This window comes from Hypanus sabinus, chromosome 7 (genome assembly GCF_030144855.1).
Source record: "Hypanus sabinus isolate sHypSab1 chromosome 7, sHypSab1.hap1, whole genome shotgun sequence".
NCBI classification, from domain to species: domain Eukaryota; kingdom Metazoa; phylum Chordata; class Chondrichthyes; order Myliobatiformes; family Dasyatidae; genus Hypanus; species Hypanus sabinus.
In genome coordinates this window covers 24,040,660-24,059,136 of record NC_082712.1, presented here as the reverse complement: position 1 = coordinate 24,059,136, position 18,477 = coordinate 24,040,660, and the positions used below count along the sequence as shown (strand labels likewise).

Below are 18,477 nucleotides of genomic sequence, written 5' to 3'. Positions count from 1 at the left end.
AACTCTTATTTGTGAAGCCTGCAGCAATGCAGGGAAATTATGTAGAGTGAAGACCAAAAATAAGAATGAGTGTGCATTGTGCTTAATAAAATGGAACAGCTTGCCATTCAGATTTGCAAACTGGTAATGACTGATATAATAGACTTGGTGCTACATCGGCTAAGAAAACCTTTGTTAGAGAGGTTTTACATCTGCAATATTAGAATCAAAGTTAACTTTTTTTTCTCGAGTTTGACCCATTTTGGTAGCTATTGACCATGTTTTTTATTTTTGCTGAATATTTTCTCCAAAAGAAGCTGTAGAAATTGTTGTTATATCTACCTGTATGAATGGGCTTGTCTTTCCTCGATTTACTGCTCTCTCAATTTTTCTCTATGGGTATAATGATGGTGTTCTAAACTTCCCTGTCATTTACTGAGATACAGCCCAGAGTAAGCCCTTCTTGCCCTTTGTGCTGTACTCCCAATTTAACTCTAGCCTAATCATGGGACAATTTACAGAGACCAATTAACCTACTAACCGGTACGTCTTTGGACTGTGGGATCAGAATCAGGTTTATTATCACCGGCATGTGACGTGAAACTTGTTAACTTAGCAGCAGCAGTTCAAAGCAATACATAATGTAGAAGAGAAAAAAATGAATAAAATAAAATACTAATAATTAAATCAATTACAGTATACACATATTAAATAGAAATATTGTATATTAAAAAAGTGAGGTAGGGTCCAAGGGTTAAATGTCCATTTGGAATCGGATGGCAGAGGGGGAGAAGCTGTTCCTGAATAGCTGAGTGTGTGCCTTCAGGCTTCTGTACCTCCTACCTGATGGTAACAGTCAGAAAAGGTCACGCCCTGGGTACTGGGGGTCCTTAATAATGGACGCTGCCTTTCTGAGACACTGCTCCTTGAAGATGTCCTGGGTACTTTGTAGGCTAGTGCCCAAGATGGAGCTGACTAGATTTACAACCCTCTGTAGCTTCTTTCAGTCCTGTGCAGTAGCCCCTCCATACCAGACAGTGATGTAGCCTGTCAGAATGCTCTCCACAGTACATCTATAGAAGTTTTTGTGTCTATTTATTGCTGGGCCAAATCTCTTCAAACTTTGCTGTCATGGCTTCTTTATAGCTACATCGATATGCTGGGACCAGGATAGATTCTCAGAAATCTTGACACCCAAGAACTTGAAACTGCTCACTCTCTCCACTTCTGATCCCTCTATGAGGGTTGGTATATGTTCCTTTGTCTTACCTTTCCTGAAGTCCACGATCAGCTCTTTTGTTGTACTGACGTTTAGTTCTAGGTTGTTGCTGTGGCACCACTCAACTAGTTGGCATATATCACTCCTGTATGCCCTCTCATCACCACCTGAGATTCTACCAACAATGGTTGTATCGTCAGCAAATTCATAGATGGGTATTTGAGCTATGCCTAGCCACACAGTCATGTGTATACAGAGAGTAGAGCAGTGGGCTAAGCACACACCCCTGAGATGCACCAGTGTTGATCGTCAGTGAGGAGGATATGTTATCACCAATCCGCACAGGCTGTGGTCTTCTGGTTTGGAAATCAAAGATCCAATTGCAGAGGGACGTACAGAGGGCCAGGTTCCATTACTTCTTAATTAGGGTTGTGGGAATGATGGTATTAAATGCTGAGCTATAGTCGATGAGCAGCATCCTGACGTAGGTGTTTGTGTTGGTCAGGTGGACTTAAGCCATGTGGAGAGCCATTGTGATTGCATCACCTATTGTGCAGATAGGCAAATTGAAATGGGTCCAGGTCCCTGCTGAGGCAAGTGTTCAGTCTAGTCATGACCAATCTCTCAAAGCATTTCACCACTGTTGATGTGAGTGCTACCAGGCAATAATCTTTAAGGCAGCTGACATTATTCTTAGGCACTGGTATAATTGTTGCCTTTTTGAAGCAAATGGGAACTTACAGCAGTGAGAGGTTGAAAATGTCCTTGAATACACAAGCTAGTTGGTTGACACAGGTTTCCAGAGCCTTACCAGTTACTCCATCGGGACCTTCTGCCTTGTGAGGGTTCACTCTCTCCAAAGACAGTCTAACATTGGCCTCTGAGACGGAGATCACAGAGTCAACAGGTGCAGCAGGTATCTTCACGGCTGTAGTTATGTTCTCCCTTTCAAAGCGTGCATAGAAGGTGCTGAGTTCATCTGGTAGTGAAGCATCGCTGCCATTCATGCTATTAGGTTTCGCTTTGTAGGAAGTAATATCTTGCAAACCCTGCCAGAGTTGTCATGCATCCAGTGTTGCCCCCAACCTTGTTCAAAATCATCTCCACCCTTGAAATAGCCCTCCACAAATCATACCTGGTTTTCTCATAGAGATCTGGGTTGCCAGACTTGAATGCCACAGATGCAGCCTTCAGCAGACGACGTATCTCCTGGTTCATCCATGGCTTTTGGTTTGGGAATGTGCAGTAAGTCTTTGTAGGCACACACTCATCCACACAGGTTTCAATGAAGTCGGTAACAACTGCAGCATACTCATCCAGATTCAAAGATGAATCCCTGAATACAGTCCAGTCTACTGATTCAAAGCAGTCCTGTAGGTGCTCCTGTGCTTCCCTTGTCCATACTTCCTTGATCCTCACTGCTGGTGCTGCGGTATTCAGTCTCGGCTTATACTCTGGGAGTAGCAGCCAAAGCACATGGAGGAAACTCATACCATCACGGGGAGAATGTACAAACTCCTTACAGGCAGTAGCAGGAATTGAACTAAACTACTGTTCCGCCCCCTGTCATGTCCACCTCTAAACTGTGACAGACACATTTACACAATGGCTTTATTTATTTGTTTGCAAAGTGTATTGCTGGGCAATCCCAGTATTCATTGTTCATCTCATTGTCTCTGAATTATTATTAAGAGATAACTGGACTTGTCAGTTTGGAAGTGTATGTACATGGGGCAAATGAGTAAGCAGATTTAATTTCCTAAAGAAGGTGTGTATCGTTTTAAAGTTATTCTGTTATTGTTCCTTGCCACGCCTTGTGGCACATCGGGTGACACTGAAGGTAATGTACTGTTGAAGCATATCTGATTTATTGAATTTAGTTTAAATGTCACATTGTCTTGGCAGAATTCACATGTATGGTACTGTGCAAAAGTCTTGGGCATATATATCTAGCTAGAACGCCTATGACTTTTGCCCAGTACTGTAGTAGTTTTATGTATTGCACTGTACTGCTGCCACACAAAAAAAAACAAATTTCATGACATAGGTGAGTGATGATAAATCTGATTCTGATATGGGTGTATATTGTGGACGGAGAGTGGGAGAGAGGGCAGGGAGAGGGGAATCATAGTTGGGAAGAGGGGAAGCAGCAAAGAGGTGTTCAGAATTGGTTAATAAACCAATTGTATGGAACTAAACGAGCTTGCCTGGTGTCTCACCCGCACCAACCCCCTCCCCCGGCACTCGTTCTCTGCCACCTGTCCCACACCCCTCCCGTGGCAGTCGGTCCACCCTCACCATTCCCAACATCCTTTGCTCCCATCAGATTTACAGACTTGCTCTCTGCTCCATGTTGTCAAATACAGTACTGTGCAAAAGCCTTAGGCACCCTAGCTATATATATATGTGCCCAAGACATTTGCACAGTACTGTAGATAGGGTTAATGCAAGCAGGCATTTCCCACTGAGGGGGGGGGGGGGGTGAGACTACAACTAGAGGTCATGGGTTAACAGTGAAAGGTGAAATGTTTTAGCAGGACATGAGGGGAATATCTTCACTCAGAGGGTCGTGAGAGTGTGGAACAAGCTGCCAATAAAAGTGGTGGACTGTCATATCTGCTTCAACTACTTAATCCGTTCTTGCCCAATATTCACTGGTTTGCACAAAGTACACTGCAGATGCTGGGGTCAAAGCAACACGTACAACACGCTGGAGGAACTCAGCAGGCCGGGCAGAATCCGTGGAAACGAGCAGTCAGTGTCTCGGCCTGAAACGTTGACAGCCCGTTTCCACGGATGCTCCTGACCTGCTGAGTTCCTCCAGCGTGTTGTACGTGTTGCTTTACTGGTTTGCATTTTCATGATGGGTTAAACTCTACATGGCATGTGCTTGAAGTAAGAGGTTTCTATAAAATTGCCAAGACACAATGTCAAATGTTTAGTTGAGAACTTAGGAGCTTTATTTCATAAAAATGTTTTTATTTATTTCTGTGATTAGAACATAGAATAGTACAGCACATTACAGGCCCTTCGGCCCACAATGTTGTGCCGACCTTCAAACCCTGCTTCCCATATAACCCCCCACCTTAAATTCCTCCATATACCTGTCTAGTAGTCTCCTAAGCTTCACTAGTGTATCTGCCTCCACCACTGACTCAGGCAGTGCATTCCACGCACCAACCACTTTCTGAGTGAAAAACCTTCCTCTAATATCCCCCTTGAACTTCCCTCCCCTTAACTTAAAGCCATGTCCTCTTGTACTGAGCAGTGGTGCCCTGAGGAAGAGGCGCTGGCTGTCCACTCTCTCTATTCCTCTTAATATCTTGTCCACCTCTATCATGTCCCTCTCATCCTCCTTCTCTCCAAAGAGTAAAGCCCTAGCTCCCTTAATCTCTGATCATAATCCATACTCTCTAAAGCAGGCAGCATCCTGGTAAATCTCCTTTGTACCCTTTCTAATGCTTCCACATTCTTCCTATACTGAGGCGACCAGAACTGGACACAGTACTCCAAGTGTGGCCTAACTAGAGTTTTATACAGCTGCATCATTACATCGTGACTCTTAAGCTCTGTCCCTCGATTCATGAAAGCTAACACCCCATAAGCTTTCTTAACTACCCTATCTACCTGTGAGGCAACTTTCAGGGATCTGTGGACATGTACCCCCAGATCCCTCTGCTCCTCCACACTACCAAGTATCCTGCCATTTACTTTGTACTCTGCCTTGGAGTTTGTCCTTCCAAAGTGTACCATCTGACATTTCTCTGGGTTGAACTCCATCTGCCACTTCTCAGCCCACTTCTGCATCCTATCAATGTCTCTCTGCAAACTTCGACAATCCTCTAAACTATCTACAACACCACCAACTTTTGTGTCATCTGCAAACTTGCCAACCCACCCTTCTACCCCCACATCCAGGTCAATAATAAAAATCACAAAAAGCAGAGGTCCCAGAACAGATCCTTGTGGGACACCACTAGTCACAACCCTCCAATCTGAATGTACTCCTTCCACCATGACCCTCTGCCTTCTGCAGGCAAGCCAATTCTGAATCCACCTGGCCAAACTTCCCTGGATACCATGTCTTCTGACTTTCTGAATAAGCCTACCGTGTGTTACCTTGTCAAATGCCTTACTAAAATCCATGTAGATCACATCCACTGCACTACACTCATCTATATGCCTGGTCACCTCCTCAAAGAACACTATCAGGCTTGTTAGGCACGATCTGCCCTTCACAAAGCCATGCTAACTGTCCCTGATCAGACCATGATTCTCTAAATGCCCATAGATCCTATCTCTAAGAATCTTTTCCAACAGCTTTCCCAGCACAGACTTAAGGATCCCTGGTCTATAATTACCTGGACTATCCCTACTACCTTTTTTGAACAAGGGGACAACATTCGCCTCCCTCCAATCCTCCGGTAACATTCTCGTGGACAACGAGGACATAAAGATCCTAGCCAGGGGTTCAGCAATCTCTTCCCTTGCCTTGTGGAGCAGCCTGGGGAATATTCCGTCACAGTGAGAGAGTTCCCTCTTAGTGGTGAATACTGAAGAGAAGGATTCATTGAGGACCTCGCTCACTTCCATAGCCTCCAGGCACATCTTCCCACTTTTATCTCTAATTAGTCCTACCTTCACTCCTGTCATCCTTTTGTTCTTCACATAATTGAAGAGTGCCTTGGGGTTTTCCTTTACCCTACTCGCCAAGGCCTTCTCATGCCCCCTTCTTGCTCTTCTCAGCCCCTTCTTAAGCTCCTTTCTATTAGCTAATTGAGTGATTGTGTCATGAACCAATTACTGTTAAGGCATCAGTTATTACAAGGATATGAGCAGGAAGGAAGGAAGAGCCTACCTAATACACGATGCATCAAGGCTTATCTCAATGCCCTTTCTCTGCACTGTTCCCGTATCCCTCATTTTCCTTAATATCCAGAAATCTGTAGCTCTCTGTTTTGTATGAACTTCTACAATGCTCAATAATAGAGAAAAAATCTTCATCTCAATTCTAAGTGGGATATCCTTTATTCAGGGATTGGAATTTCTTGATCAAGAGTCCTGAGCCAAGTGAAATATACTCCTTCCATCGAGTGCTGTGAGAACTTTGTACTTGTATATTTCAGAGTAACACATACAACAGCTGGAGTATCTCAGCAATTCAGGAAGCATCTATGGAGGGAAATAAAGCGTCAGAGTTTCGGGCTGGACTGAAAAGGAAGGGGGAAGAAGCCAGAATAAGAAGGTTGTTGGGGGGTGGAGGTGCTAGTACAAGCTAGCAGGTGAGAGGTGAAGGCAGGTGAGGGGGAAGGTGGTTGGGGGAGGGGAGATGAAGTGAGATGCTGGGAGGTGATAGGTGGAGAAGATAAAGAAGAACATATCTGATAGGAGAGGAAAGTGGACAATGAGAGAAAGGGAGGGAGGAGGGGCACTAACGTGGGAGTGATAGGCAGGTGAGTAGAAGCGGTAAGAGGGGAACCAGAATGAGGAACGGAAAAGGAAAGGGGGGGGAAGAAAATTGCATGAAGTTGGAGAAACCAATGTTCATGCCAATGTTCAAGCAATTATATTTTTCATTTTTCTGATTACTGGAAAATATCAAAAGACAATCCCACCCTGACTGAGAGCAGACACGACCTCGTATCTTGACAAAACTCTGCAAGTTGGTTTTAATATTTTAATTCTTATTTCTTCTCAATGAATTGTCAGGATGTTTAATTCTGTTCAAAATACTTGCACAACACATTTTTTTGTGAACCCATGGAAAGATTTGATAGATCCCAGCTTTTTACGTATTTGGGATTAATTTCTATGTGCTTTATATTTAGCATGGAGTACTCTTGCCACTGGGGGTTCAGCTCTGGATGCGGTAGAACAAGGGTGCAGGCAGTGTGAAGTCGAGCAGTGCGATGGCACTGTGGGGTATGGAGGAAGCCCGGATGAACATGGGGAGACAACACTGGATGCAATGATAATGAATGGGTAAGAATTATGCCTGATCACCGTAATATAATGGGAATCTACTGTATCTGTTTAGAAATTAAATTTTAATGCTGATATAAATTGGTTTACCATGACCCACAATAACATGGAGGGTGACTAAATTTCTGTGCAGTACTGTAGTGGTTAGCGTAATGCTTTACACAGAGCCAGCTGTAAGATTGGGGTTCAGTTTCAATTTCTACTTTTACGCTGCTTCCGTTTCCTCTAGTTGCTCTGGTTACCTCCCCCATTCTCTCTCCCTGTGACTGCTTCCATTTCCTCCCGTTGCTCTGGTTACCTCCGGTTGCTCTGGTTTCCTCCCCCATACTCTCTCCCTGTGATTGCTTCCATTTCCTCCGGTTGCTCTGGTTTTCTTCCCCCATACTCTCTCCCTGGGACTGCTTCCGTTTCCTCCCCCATTCCAAAGATGGGGTTGGTTGTGAGCATGCTTTATTGGTGCAGGAAGCATGACAACACTTGCAGTCTGCCCTCAGCACATCCTCAGATTTGTGTTAGTCTTTGGTGTAATCAACACATTTCACTTTATTTCAATGTACGTGTGACAAATAAAGCTAATTGTATTCTTCCATTACATGTATTAAACGTAGAGCAAAACTTCAAAATTTTGCCGCGTCATTTTGAAAAGCTAAATCTGCAGATAGAGTTGTAGAGCTCTACAGCAGAGAAACAAACCCTTCGGCCTATCTAGTTTATGCCTAGTCATTTGACCTACACCCAGACTATAGCCCTCCATTCCCTTACCATTTATGTACCTATCCAAACTTCAAAGTTCAAAGTAGATTTATTATCAAAGTACATATCACCTGAGGTCCATTCTTTGCAGCATACTCAATAAATCCAATGACCATAATAGAATCAATGAATGACTGCACCAACCCGAGCTATCAACAATATGCAAAAAACAACAAACTGTGCAAATACAAAAGGAAAGAAATAATAATAATCATAATAAATAAATAGGCAATAAATATCGAGAACATGAGATGAAGAGTCCTTGAAAATGAGTCTGTAGGTTGTGGGAACATTTCCAGTGATGGGGCAAGTGAAGTTAACCTCTTTGGTTCAACATCCTGATGGTTGCGGGCTAACTTCCTGATTTAGTGTACCTGCTTCGGGCCTATTTCATCTAAACCTTTCCTAACCATGAATGTTTCAAAATATCCTTTGAATGTTGTAATAGTCTTTTACCCACCTCTGTCACTTCCTCTGGCAGCTCATTCCATATACCCCTGACCCTCTCTGTATGAAAACTTGCTCCTCAAATCTCCTTTAAATCTTTCTCCTCTCAACTTAAACCTATGCCCTGTAGTTATTGACTCCCCTAACCTGGGATAAAAGACTATGACCATTCATCTTATCTATGCTTGTCATGATTTTACAAATTTCTATAAGATCACCTCTTGGCCTGTCCAATTTCCCCTTGTAACTTAATTCCTCTATCCCAGCAACATCCTCATGAATCTTTTCTGCATCCACTCTAGCTTAATCACATCCTTCCTATGGTATGGTGATCAGAACTATGCACAATACTCCTGGTGCACTCTCACTAATTTACTGAAACCACAGCAGATGCAAACATGAAAATCAAGACCTGGTAATCTGCTTGATAAGGAAATTCATCAGTGTGATATAATTTATTTTAAAACTCTCTCCAGTAACACAATTGAGGTTGGTGCAGTCGGAGGACTTCGAAGGATTAAGAGTGCAATCAGTGTTGCTCGGGCAGTGATGGAACACAGTACTCATACACTGTTGGTGGGGGAGTCAGGTAATCCCTTCTCATTCATCTTTGAAGAGATTATTTTGCATTGTTGTTAGCTTCCTGCTATGTTAGAACACCCCAAGTCATATAGTAATGTATAAAGGTAATGAATTTCCTTGATGTAATGTATTCATGATATCACCAAAAAGAAGCATGCATATCAACATAAAATATCTAAAGGTTCATGGTATTCAGAGCAAAAATATTAGATAACAATGGTTAAGGCAGCAACAGAGTATGTTTGATGAAGTGCCTTTGATATGAAATATCTTTTTTTAGAAACTGTATAGCACAGTACAGGTCTTTCAGCCCACAATTTTGTGCCAACCTACAGTGGCATGCAAAAGTTTGGGCACCACTGGTTGAAATTTCTGATACTGTGAATAGCTAGGCGAGTAAAAGATGAACTGATTTCCAAAAGGCATAAAGTTAAAGATGATACATTTCTTTAATATTTTAAGCAAGATTACTTTTTTTTATTTCCATCTTTTACAGTTTCAAAATAACAAAAAGGAAAAGGGTCCAAAGCAAAAGTTTGGGCACCCTGCATGGCAATACTTAGTAACACCTCCCCCCCCCCCCCCCTTCCCTTGGCAAGTATCTCAGCTTGTAAATGCTTTCTGTAGCCAGCTAAGAGTCTCTCAATTCTTGTTTGGGGGATTTTCGCTCATTCTTCCTTGCAAAAGACTTCTAGTTCTGTGAGATTCTTGGACCGTCTTGCATGTACTGCTCTTTTGAGGTCTATCCACAGATTTTCGATGATGTTTAGGTCGGGGGACTGTAAGGGCCAATGCAAAACCTTCAGCTTGCACCTCTTGAGGTAGACCATTGTGGATTTTGAGGTGTGTTTAGGATTATTATCTTGTTGTAGAAACCATCCTCTTTTCATCTTCGGCTTTTTTACAGATGGTGTGATGATTGCTTCCAGAATTTGCTGGTATTTAATTGAATTCATTCTTCCCTCTACCAGTAAATCTTCCCCGTGCCACTGGCTGCAACACAAGCCCAAAGCAAAAAGTTCTATTTTAACTTCATCAGTCCACAGGACTTATTTCAAACATGCATCAGGCTTGTTTAGATATTTCTTTGAACCTTTTGAATAGAACTTTTTGGCCGCAATGAGCAAAGGTTTGTTTGGAGAAAAAAGGGTGCAGAATTTCCTGGAAAAAAAAAACCCTCTCCAACTGTTAAGCATGAGGGTGGATCATTCATGTTTTACCTCTGTTGTAAAAGGTCATCCCTCAATTTTTAGGCTGTCCCCTCTAGTTCTGGATACCCCCATCACAGGAAACATCCCCTCCACATTCATGCTGTCTAGTCCTTTCAACATTCGGTAGGTTTCAATGAGATCCCACTGCATTCTTCTAAATTCCAGTTAGTACAGGCCCAGAGCTGCCAAACACTCCTCATGTGCTAATCCCTTCATTCCCAGAATCATCCTTGTGAACCTCCTCTGGACAGTTTACAAATACAACATATCCTTGACAATACTCCAAGTGCACTCTGACTAGTGTCTTATAAAGGCTCAACATTATCTCCTTGCTTTTATATTCTATTTCCCTTGAAATAAATGCCAACATTGCATTTGCCTTCTTTACTACAATGGTAACATATTTAGTGTGCTACACAAAGGGCAGCCCATGGCATCAATTTTGATGTCACATTGGAAAGATTGCATGACCAGCAGTGTAGTACTCCATCTGCACTACAGTGGAGTGTCAACTTTGATAGTAGGTTCCAGTATTGTTCAACAGAGCTCGGGTGACCAATACTGAAAAATAGTCAACTAAAAGACTTTTGCAAGATATAGTAAAATTCACAGTTGAAATAAAATGAATAATTGGAAAGTGATTGACTAGACTAAACTAACAACGTTATCTGCAGTTTATTTACTCTTTTTAATTGGGGTAACTGAACATGCGGAAACATAATGGTGCTTCGTGATGTGTACTGCAGTGGATTCGGGTTAATTAAGCCATCAGTTAATTAGTCCAGACTTTTAGTTGGAAAAACTCTTTTTAAAAAAAAACTAAAGCTAATTGTTGAAATAGCTGGGATTCCCTTTGATAATTTGGGACACTATGCTGCTTAATTGGGATGGGAGACTGTTTCCAAACAGCTTCTAACTAGTGTCAGCTGTGTGCACTTATGTGGCTATTTGACACTACACTGTACTTAAAGCGAACAGTTCTTAAGTAGCACCAGATGCATGTGTTTATGTTCAAAAAGCAATGATTTTTTTTGTCACAATAGTAGGCAAGAAACAAGCATAAGACAATTCAGAACTGATTTGCTCAGTGAGGTTTCAAACTTTCAGGCTCAGAGATGCCAGAAATGGCTACGAGTGAAAAAGAAATAATTTTAATATTCAGGAAGTTAAGAACTGCAAAGCATTTGAAGGTATTGACAATCAGCTTGAATGTTAAAATGAAAATAAAGATTTGGAAGATGCTCTCATCGAAAGCATTGTATGAAGGTGATCTATTATTTGCACTAGGTGTCTGCGCTAATTTATAGTCAAAAGAACACAGCGGTGTACACTGGATGAATTCCTCCACTTAACTATTAGGAAGCAATATACAGTGTTATTGTACTGTTGTATTATTGATAGTGTTCTAATTTGTTGCGTATTTTATTTAAATATATAATTTGTTACTCAGTTTGTCTTTTTTTATATCTCTATTTCATGAAACTTTGGCTAATTGGAGCAGACGATTAATTGGCCCAAAATGTACTAGTCCCAATTAACCGAAATCTACTTTGCTCCCATGTTTATTCAATTACTCTTAAAATATGCAGAAATAATATGGCAACTCACTGAAAGTTAATTAACATAATTGCATAATTGCTTCTTCGCTTTACGACATTTCAGATTACAGACAGTTTCATAGGAACGCTCTACCTCCGGATTGCGGAAGTATACACTTAATGGCCACTTTATTCGGTACAGGAGTGGAATCCCGGGTGGTCTTCTGCTGCTGTTGACCACTGCTGTAACACGTGATAACCTGAGTTATGATCACTCTCCTGTCAGCTTAAGCCAATCTTGACATTCTGCTCTGACTTCTCTCATTAACAAGGTGGTTTTGCCCACAGAGCTACTGCTCATTGGATGTTTTTGATTTTTTTCCACCATTCTCTGCAAACTCTAGAGCAGGGGTTTCCAACCTGGGGTCCATGGACCCCTTGCTTAATGATATTTGTCCATGATATTAAAAAAAGTTGTGAATCTCAGCTCTAGAGAGAGTGTGTGTGTGAAAATCCCAGGAGATCAGCAGTTTCTGAGATACTCAAACCACTCTGTCTAGCAGTTAAAGTCATTTAGATCACTTTTCTTCTCTCATTCTGATGTCTGGTCTGTACAACGGTCTAAACCTCTTGACCATGTCTACATGCTTTAAGGCATTAAGTTGCTGCCACAGAAATGGCTGAGTACATATTTGCATTAGCAAGCCGGTGGACAGGTGTACCTAATAAAGTGGCTATGGAGTGCAGTGTATAGTTTGAGAAAAAGCTTGGAGAAGGTAGTTGATAAGGTGCAAGGACTATGACAAGATGGATCGAAAGATCAGCAGTTCTTTATTGTACAAGAAGTTGGTTCAAGAGTCTTATAACAGCGACATAGAAGCTGTCTATGGTGGTATATGCTGGTACATATCCTCAACCTTTTGTATCTTCTCCCTGATGGAATTGGGAGAAGGAAGAATGAATGGATGGAAGTGGTCTGATTATATTGACTGCATTACTGATGCAGTGAGGATGGTATATGGAGGTAATGGAGGGGTGAATGGTTTTTGTTATCAGTTGGTGTGTTCACAACTCCCCACAATTTATTGGGCAAAACAGCTTTATCACTGGCTGTCTAATTCCTATTGTCCACTTTTATTGTGCATTTAACAATATTATTCATAGATCTGGCCATTTTAAACATTTCAGATAAAGCTACAATTTTCCCCACAGCATCAATTTTTGCTCAGAACATGGGCTTCCTCAGTGAAGATTTAACAACAAACAGATCCCTGCACTTGCATGCAGAGTGGCTACGCAAAAACTGCCAGCCCAACAGCTGGAAGGTAAGTACCATGTGATCCTACTTCTCCAATACAAAAATAGGTTTAAAATATAAATAAAAAAGGTTTCTAAGTAATTGTATGCTACTGGTTGAGAAATTAATTAATTTTCATAGAGCGTCTCGCCAAATCCTGAGACTTCTTGTGGACCGTACAAACCAATCAAGGCGCTGGGGTCAAAAGGGCGTACGAAGCCAAGACAGTGGATCAATTTACACAACCATGACACGATTGGTAAGAGCTTTCCTAATTTTTCAAGATCGCTCCGTGCTCTGAGCAAGTAGAGAAGATTTTTGGCAACATCTGTGTGCGATTCCATTTACTTTGTGAATTTGAATCTAGGTATGATTGCAATTGATAAGCTTGGAAGTATTGCTGCAGGGACATCCACTAATGGTCAAATCCATAAAATTCCAGGGTATGTATTGTGTTGAAGCTTCAAACCAAAGGCGTTCCTGTCTGTAAATCTGCTTAATTATTTTCCCCTTTCCTTTTTAACTGTCTCTTCTTTCTTTGCTTATCTTACTCTTTCTCTTTGTAGCATTAGGATGAGAAGAAATACCATTTGAGCTCAAGTGATGTTCTGGTTTATCCATAATATTGATAAGCTAAAGTGAACCTTGGGCTTTATTTGTGGCTGACTACTGTTGTAGCAACATGCTAAATGTCAAACTCTATTGGATTAGGGCAAAATAACTTTCAGGCTTATCTATGATACAATCCTTATGTAACACATTTGTACTTGCATCATTGTTACAGGCTTAAAAGAAAATTGAATTTAAATTGATGGGACAAGTGTATTATGAAATGCAAGTCTGGTGATCAGTTTACTCTCTTCAGTGTATTCCAGACAGCATAGTTGAAAACTATTGCCACGTTGCAAATCCACCTACCATCAAGGACACACTGTAAAAGTCCTGAAAAGGGCCAGTAGCATCATGAAAGATCCCACCCACCCTGCTCATGGTTGTTTGTCCCACTCCCATTAGGGAGGAGGCTACATAGCATCCATGGCAGGACCACAAGGCTCAAAAATAGTTACTTTCCCTAAGCAGTAAGTCTGATCAACACCTCAATCTACTAGCCCACCTTCCACACCCCCCACCGCTATTACTTTACCATTTCTGAGCCCAGCATCACTTTATGAAAATATTTATACCAATTATGGTTTTTATTATTATGTTCTTTATCTTGTGTTTTTTTTGGATCCGGAATGACAATTATTTTTATAGTTGTGCGCTGGAAATGGCATTAAACAATCTTGAATCTTGAATGTCAGACTGCTTAACATACAATACTATGTGGTTGTGGCTTTTAGTTCCAACCAAACCTATTGAATGGGCCTAGAGAAGTTAACTAAATTATAATGCGATTCTAAAATTAGCCTGAAAACTATAGATTTCTCACAATGTGAAAGAATATGAGGAGATTTGCTTGGTATGTGGGGAAAATGAAATAGGATTAGTGTAAGTGCTTGCTTAATGGTCAGTGGAGATTAAGTCGACCCTGCTGTCTGCAGTAGTAATTTCTACCATAAACATCTGTATATTGATAGCTTAGGTTATTGAAAACCCACTCTCTTAAGCTTGTTAAAAGTTCTGTTTACTCCCACACTGCATTCTGTAAGAACTCCATTTTATTTAATTCTGTTTTCTCAGTTCTTCCACTTCCGTCTCATTGATGACATTCTGCAGAGATTCCTCTGAAATGTCTTCCTTCTTCCTCTACAATGGCTTACCCATTAAAAAAGATCAGATTTATTTGTGGCATGAACATCTCAACATACAATGAAATGTGTCGTTTACAGTGGTATGCAAAAGTTTGGGCACCCTGGTCAAAATTTTTGTTACTGTGAATAGCTAAGCAAGTAAAAGATTACCTGATTTCCAAAAGGCATTAAGTTAAAGATGACACATTTCTTTAATATTTTAAGCAACATCACTTTTTTATTTCCATCTTTTTGCAATCAATATTTTAATTAATATCTACATAGAAGAATACAGAGTACAAGAAGATATATATTGTAAGTAAAAAAAGGATAAAATAATATCAAATACATTATATTTGAATCACACTTGCAATCTCATTACCCTTTGTTCATGTAAATTAAATTAAATCGTAATATTGAAATGTGATAATTTTATTATACAATAAAAAAGAATGTAAGCCTACTACCAAGATTGAAGCTGTTTGGGAAAGAAAGAAAAAAGGAAAAAAAATCCTTATCATATAGTGAAATAAGTTATCAGCCAACATCCGTACTTTAAGAGCAAATTAAAGGTTTTGAAAATAGTTCAGAAATGGTCCCCACAATGTTTGAAAGTCTTGATTCAGAAATTGAACAATGGATCTTCTCTAAATTTAAGCATGACATAACATCACGTAACCATTGAGCGTGTGAAGGCGGAATGGCATCCTTCCATTTAAGCAAGAGCATCCTCCTAACTATCAGAGAAATAAAAGACAAAATGTGCAAATCAGATGTCTCCAAAATAATATCTTTTCATCCAACAATACTGAATAAGGGATTTAAAGGGTTAGGCTTAAAATTTACTTTGAAAAGTACAGAGAAAGTTTGGAATACTTCCTTCCAGTATTTTTCAAGACTCAGACATGTCCAAAACATATGAATTAGTGAAGCTTCTCCATTGTTACATCTATTACAATAAGGAGATATATCCGAATAAAAATGAGATAGCTTTTATAGTTTCAAAATAACAAAAAAGGAAAAGGGCCCAAAGCAAAAGTTTGGGCGCCATGCATGGTCAGTACTTAGTAACACCCCCTTTGGCAATTATCGCAGCTTGTAAACACTTTCTGTAGCCAGCTAAGAGTCTCTCAATTCTTGTTTGGGGATTTTTGCCCATTCTTCCTTGCAAAAGTCTTCTAGTTCTGTGAGATTCTTGGGCTGTCTTGCATGCACTGCTCCTTTGACATCTATATACAGATTTTTGATGATGTTTAGGTCGGGGGATTGTGAGGGCTATGGTAAAACCTTCAGCATGCGCCTCTTGAGGTAGTCCCTGGTGGATTTTGAGGTGTGTTTAGGATCATTATCTTGTCGTAGAAGCCATCGTCTTTTCATCTTCGGCTTTTTTACAGATGGTGTGACGTTTGCTTCCAGAATTTGCAGGTATTTAATTGAATTCATTCTTCCCTTTACCAGTGAAATGTTCCCTGTTCCACTGGCTGCAACACAAGCCCAAAGCATGATCGATCCACCCCCGAGCTTAGCAGTTGCAGAGATGTTCTTTTCATGAAATTCTGCACCCTTTTTTCTCCAGACATACCTTTGCTAATTGCGGCCAAAAAGATCTATCTTAACTTCACCAGTCCACAGGACTTGTTTCCAAAATGCATCAGGCTTGTTTAGATGTTCCTTTTCAAACTTCTGATGCTGTAGTGAGGATGCAGGAAAGGTTTTCTTCTGATGACTCTTCCATGAAGGTCATATTTTTGCAGGTGTCACTGCACAGTAGAACAGTGCACCACCACTCCAGAGTCTGCTAAATCTTCCTGAAGGTCTTTTGCAGTCAAACGGGGGTTTTGATTTGCCTTTCTAGCAATCCTATGAGCAGTTATCTGGGAAAGTTTTCTTTGTCTTCCATAGCTCAACTTGACCTCCACCGGTCCTGTTAACTGCCATTTCTTAATTACATTACAAACTGAGGAAACAGCTACCTAAAATCGCTTTGCTATCTTCTTCTAGCCTTCTCCTGCTTTGTGGGCACCATTTATTTTTCAGAGTGCTGGGCAGCTGCTCAGAGGAGCCCATGGCTGCTGATTGTGGGACGACAAGGTTTGAGGAGTCAGAGTATTTATAAAGCTTTGAAATTTGCATCAACTGGTCTTTCCTAACAATGACTGTGAACAAGCCATAGCCCTAACAAGCTAATTAACATCTGAGACCTTGGCAAAAGTTATCGGAGAGCACAAGTTTCTTGGGGTGCCCAAATTTTTGCATGGTGCTCCTTTCCTTTTTTTCACTCTAAAATAGTACTCAACAAAGATAATACACTAATCTTGTTTAAAATGTTGAAAAGAATGATTCATCTTTAACTTTATGACTTTTGGAGATCAGTTCATCTTCTACTCATTTAACTATTCACAGTAACAGAAATTTTGACCAGGGTTGCCCAAACTTTTGCATGCCACTGTATGTTGAATCAAATCGGCAAGAGCTGTGCAAGTGTTGCCATTCTTGCGGCGCAAACACAGCGTGCCCACAACTCTCTAGCCCTAACCGTACACCTTTGGAATCTGGGAGGAAGCCTAAACAGTCACGAGAAGAACATACATACTCCTTACAGAGAGCAACGGGAATTGAACCATAAGAATTAAGCCACTTGACCCTTTGAGTCTGTTTCGCCATTCAATCATGGTTGATTTATTTTCCCACTCAGCTCCATTCTCCTGCTTTTTCTCCATAAACTTTGATGCCCTAACTAATCAAAAACCCATCAAACTTCACTGTAAATATACCCAATGACTTGGCTTCCACAGGTGTCCTTGGCACTGAATTCCACCATCTATCTCAAGAAATTCTTCCTCCTCTCTTGTTCTGAAGCTGTGCTCCCTGGTCCTATAACCCCAACTGGTGATGCTGGTGCTGTAAAGTGATTATGCTAGCTGCGGTGTTACCATGACACCCTTAGTTGAGGGAACAGTATCTCTTGGTTTCAGGAATTTTGATGGAGCAATGCATACAGTATTACTGTTACTGCTTTTGATAGTGTTGTTCAATATTGATGGACAATTCAGATGTACCTTTGTTTTCAACAAATGTTGAACATATTACTGCATTTTTTTCCCAGCCGTGTAGGGGATTCACCAATAGCTGGAGCAGGTGCTTATGCCGATAGCACAGCAGGAGCTGCAGCGGCTACTGGAGATGGTGATGTTATGATGCGATTCCTTCCAAGGTATGTCATTTCTCACTGCATATTTATGTTTAAGGCACACAGCACAGAAACCGTCCATTTAGCTAACAGAGTCCATGATAACACTCATTTATGTGAATCTGTGGTTCTTCCCACATTGAAATGAACTCCACCATTGTTTATTCTGCTGTTCTACATGCTAGGAGCAGCCAAGTGACCTCACATCCTTGAGATGTGGGAGAAGAGCAAAACACTTGAGGAAACCAGGTGGTCACAGGGAGAAGGTGCAAATTCTACACAGTTGGCACCCAAGTTCCAGATCGAACCTGGGTCTCCAGAGATGTACGACACTGTCTCTACTAGCTACGTTACGGTGCTGCCTAATAAATCTTTAGTGGAATATTTGATTTGGATACAGGAAGTATCAAACTTGAGGAGTCAGATGTTGTAAGTAGGCAGGGTTAACATTACCCTTTGTCAGAACTGGGTTTGAAGGAGAATCCTTGACCTGAAACATTCACCATTTCTCTTCCTGCGGATGCTGCCTGACCTTTTGAATGCTTC

The 18,477-nt window shown here is 41.0% G+C and overlaps 1 protein-coding gene across 2 annotated transcripts in view; it reads left to right on the top strand.

Annotated features, from left to right (window-relative positions):
• LOC132396616 (N(4)-(Beta-N-acetylglucosaminyl)-L-asparaginase-like) overlaps positions 1-18,477 on the top strand; it is a 37,384-nt gene that overhangs the window by 1,908 nt on the left and 16,999 nt on the right. For both annotated transcript variants that reach the window (XM_059974308.1, XM_059974309.1), the window contains exons 2-7: positions 7,027-7,180; positions 8,857-8,969; positions 12,924-13,036; positions 13,150-13,267; positions 13,376-13,451; positions 17,848-17,955. In XM_059974308.1, the coding sequence (XP_059830291.1) occupies positions 7,027-7,180; positions 8,857-8,969; positions 12,924-13,036; positions 13,150-13,267; positions 13,376-13,451; positions 17,848-17,955 (682 nt within the window). The remainder of the gene's footprint in view (positions 1-7,026; positions 7,181-8,856; positions 8,970-12,923; positions 13,037-13,149; positions 13,268-13,375; positions 13,452-17,847; positions 17,956-18,477) is intronic.